Here is a 1,708-nt window from a genome sequence, read left to right as displayed (position 1 = left end):
GATTTTCAATGGTGAGTAGTGTGAAATAAGATATAAGAATAATTCCCTTATTGCGAGAATCAAAATAACGCCAAATAAGATGTTCCCTTTAAAGTTAAATGAGACATAACTTAATTATTTCTCTAGTATTGTGGAGGATAAATCATGGTTGTGGTATCTAAGATACAATCATCTAAGCCTCAGCACACTCTCAAAAATATGTCAGGAGCATATGGTGAGAGGCATTCCATACATCAATAAACAAGATCAAATCTGTGAAGGCTGTGTATTTGGAAAACACAAACATGATTCTTTTCCAAGTGGAATGGAAAAAAGGGCATCTCAACCTTTAGAGCTGGTGCACTCAGATTTATGTGGTCCAATGCGAGAAAATTCACTTGGAGGTAAAAAATACTTTCTCACATTTATTGAAGATTGCACTAGGAAAATATGGATATATTTTCTAAAGCCGAAATCAGAAGCTTTTGGAGTGTTCAAGAATTTCAAAGCTCTTGTTGAAAAACATAATGGACTTGATCTAAAGGCCTAACGTTCTGACCAATGCGGTGAGTGCATGAGTGGAGAATTTGAAGCCTTTTTGAAAGAGAATGGCATTAAACATCAGCTGACAGTAAGTTTCAGCCCCTAACAAAATGGGGTGGCAGAAAGAAAAATAGAATTATTATGGAACTTGTGCGCAGCATGCTCAAGACAAAAATGCTACCTCATCCTATCTGGGCTAAAGCTGCATCATCAGCATGCTATGTCTTAAATCGAGCTTCTACTAAAGTTGTACAAGGAAAAACCCCAGAAGAGGCATTGAGTGGTCACAAACCTGGTGTATCTCATTTTAGAATTTTTGGAAGCCTATGTTATTCTCATATACCGATGGAGAAGCGTGAAAAGCTTGATGATAAATCTGAAAGGTGCATTTTTGTTGGCTACAACGAGAATCCAATGGCATATAGGTTGTTCAATCCAGTGTCAAAAAAATTAATAATCAGTCGTGACGTAATATTTGGTGAACAAGCAGCTTGGGATTGGAAGAATGGAAAAGAAAGTGGCAACATCATATATGATAACAATCTACTAGAAGAAGAAACTGGGACTGTTCTAGAAGAAGTTCCACTGCATGCATCACCAACATCTTCATCAAGTTCTGAGTCTGCATCTTCTTCAAGTCCTGAGGCAACACCTCGCAAAACGAGAAGTTTAGTTGAAATTTTTGGCCAAATAAGAAGAATACTTGAAGAAGAATATATAGAATTTGCTTTATTCATGGAAAATGATCCTGTCACCTTTGAAGAGGCTACTAAAGAAGAAAAATGGAGGGAGGCCATGAAGCAAGAAATGGATGCAATTCAAAGAAATAAGACATGAGAATTAATTGATTTGCCTCCTGGAAAGAAAACAATTGGAGTCAAATGGTTGTTTAAAACTAAACGTGATGCAGATGAAAAAATTCAAAAGTATAAAGCTCGCTTTGTAGTAAAAGGTTACAAACAAAAGGTCGTCATTGATTATCAAGAAGTATTCGCTCCAGTTGCCCGTCTTGAAACTATCCGGTTAGTACTTGCTCTTGTTGCTCAAAATAATTGGATTGTTCACCAAATGGATGTTAAGTCGGCATTTTTAAATGGTGTTTTAAAAGAGGAAGTGTACATAGACCAGCCACCAGGATTCATCAAAAAGTGAGAAGAACATAAAGTTTGTCACTTAAAGAAATCCC

General features: G+C 36.5%; 1 protein-coding gene across 1 annotated transcript; it reads left to right on the top strand.

The window, feature by feature from the left end:
- The first annotated feature begins 663 nt into the window (after positions 1 to 663).
- On the top strand, positions 664 to 1,359 carry LOC141696321 (uncharacterized). The gene has a single exon (XM_074500476.1). The coding sequence runs from the start codon at positions 664 to 666 to the stop codon at positions 1,357 to 1,359; it is 696 nt and encodes a 231-aa protein (XP_074356577.1).
- The last annotated feature ends 349 nt before the right edge of the window (positions 1,360 to 1,708 follow it).

Source organism: Apium graveolens, chromosome 11 (genome assembly GCF_009905375.1).
Source record: "Apium graveolens cultivar Ventura chromosome 11, ASM990537v1, whole genome shotgun sequence".
Lineage (NCBI taxonomy): Eukaryota > Viridiplantae > Streptophyta > Magnoliopsida > Apiales > Apiaceae > Apium > Apium graveolens.
Note: the sequence above shows the minus strand (reverse complement) of the source record. Positions and strands in the feature narration are given on the sequence as shown.

Bases quoted from the DNA above. Each gene is read 5' to 3' on its own strand.
- LOC141696321 (XM_074500476.1), top strand. From the start codon at position 664: ATGGAACTTGTGCGCAGCATGCTCAAGACAAAAATGCTACCTCATCCT.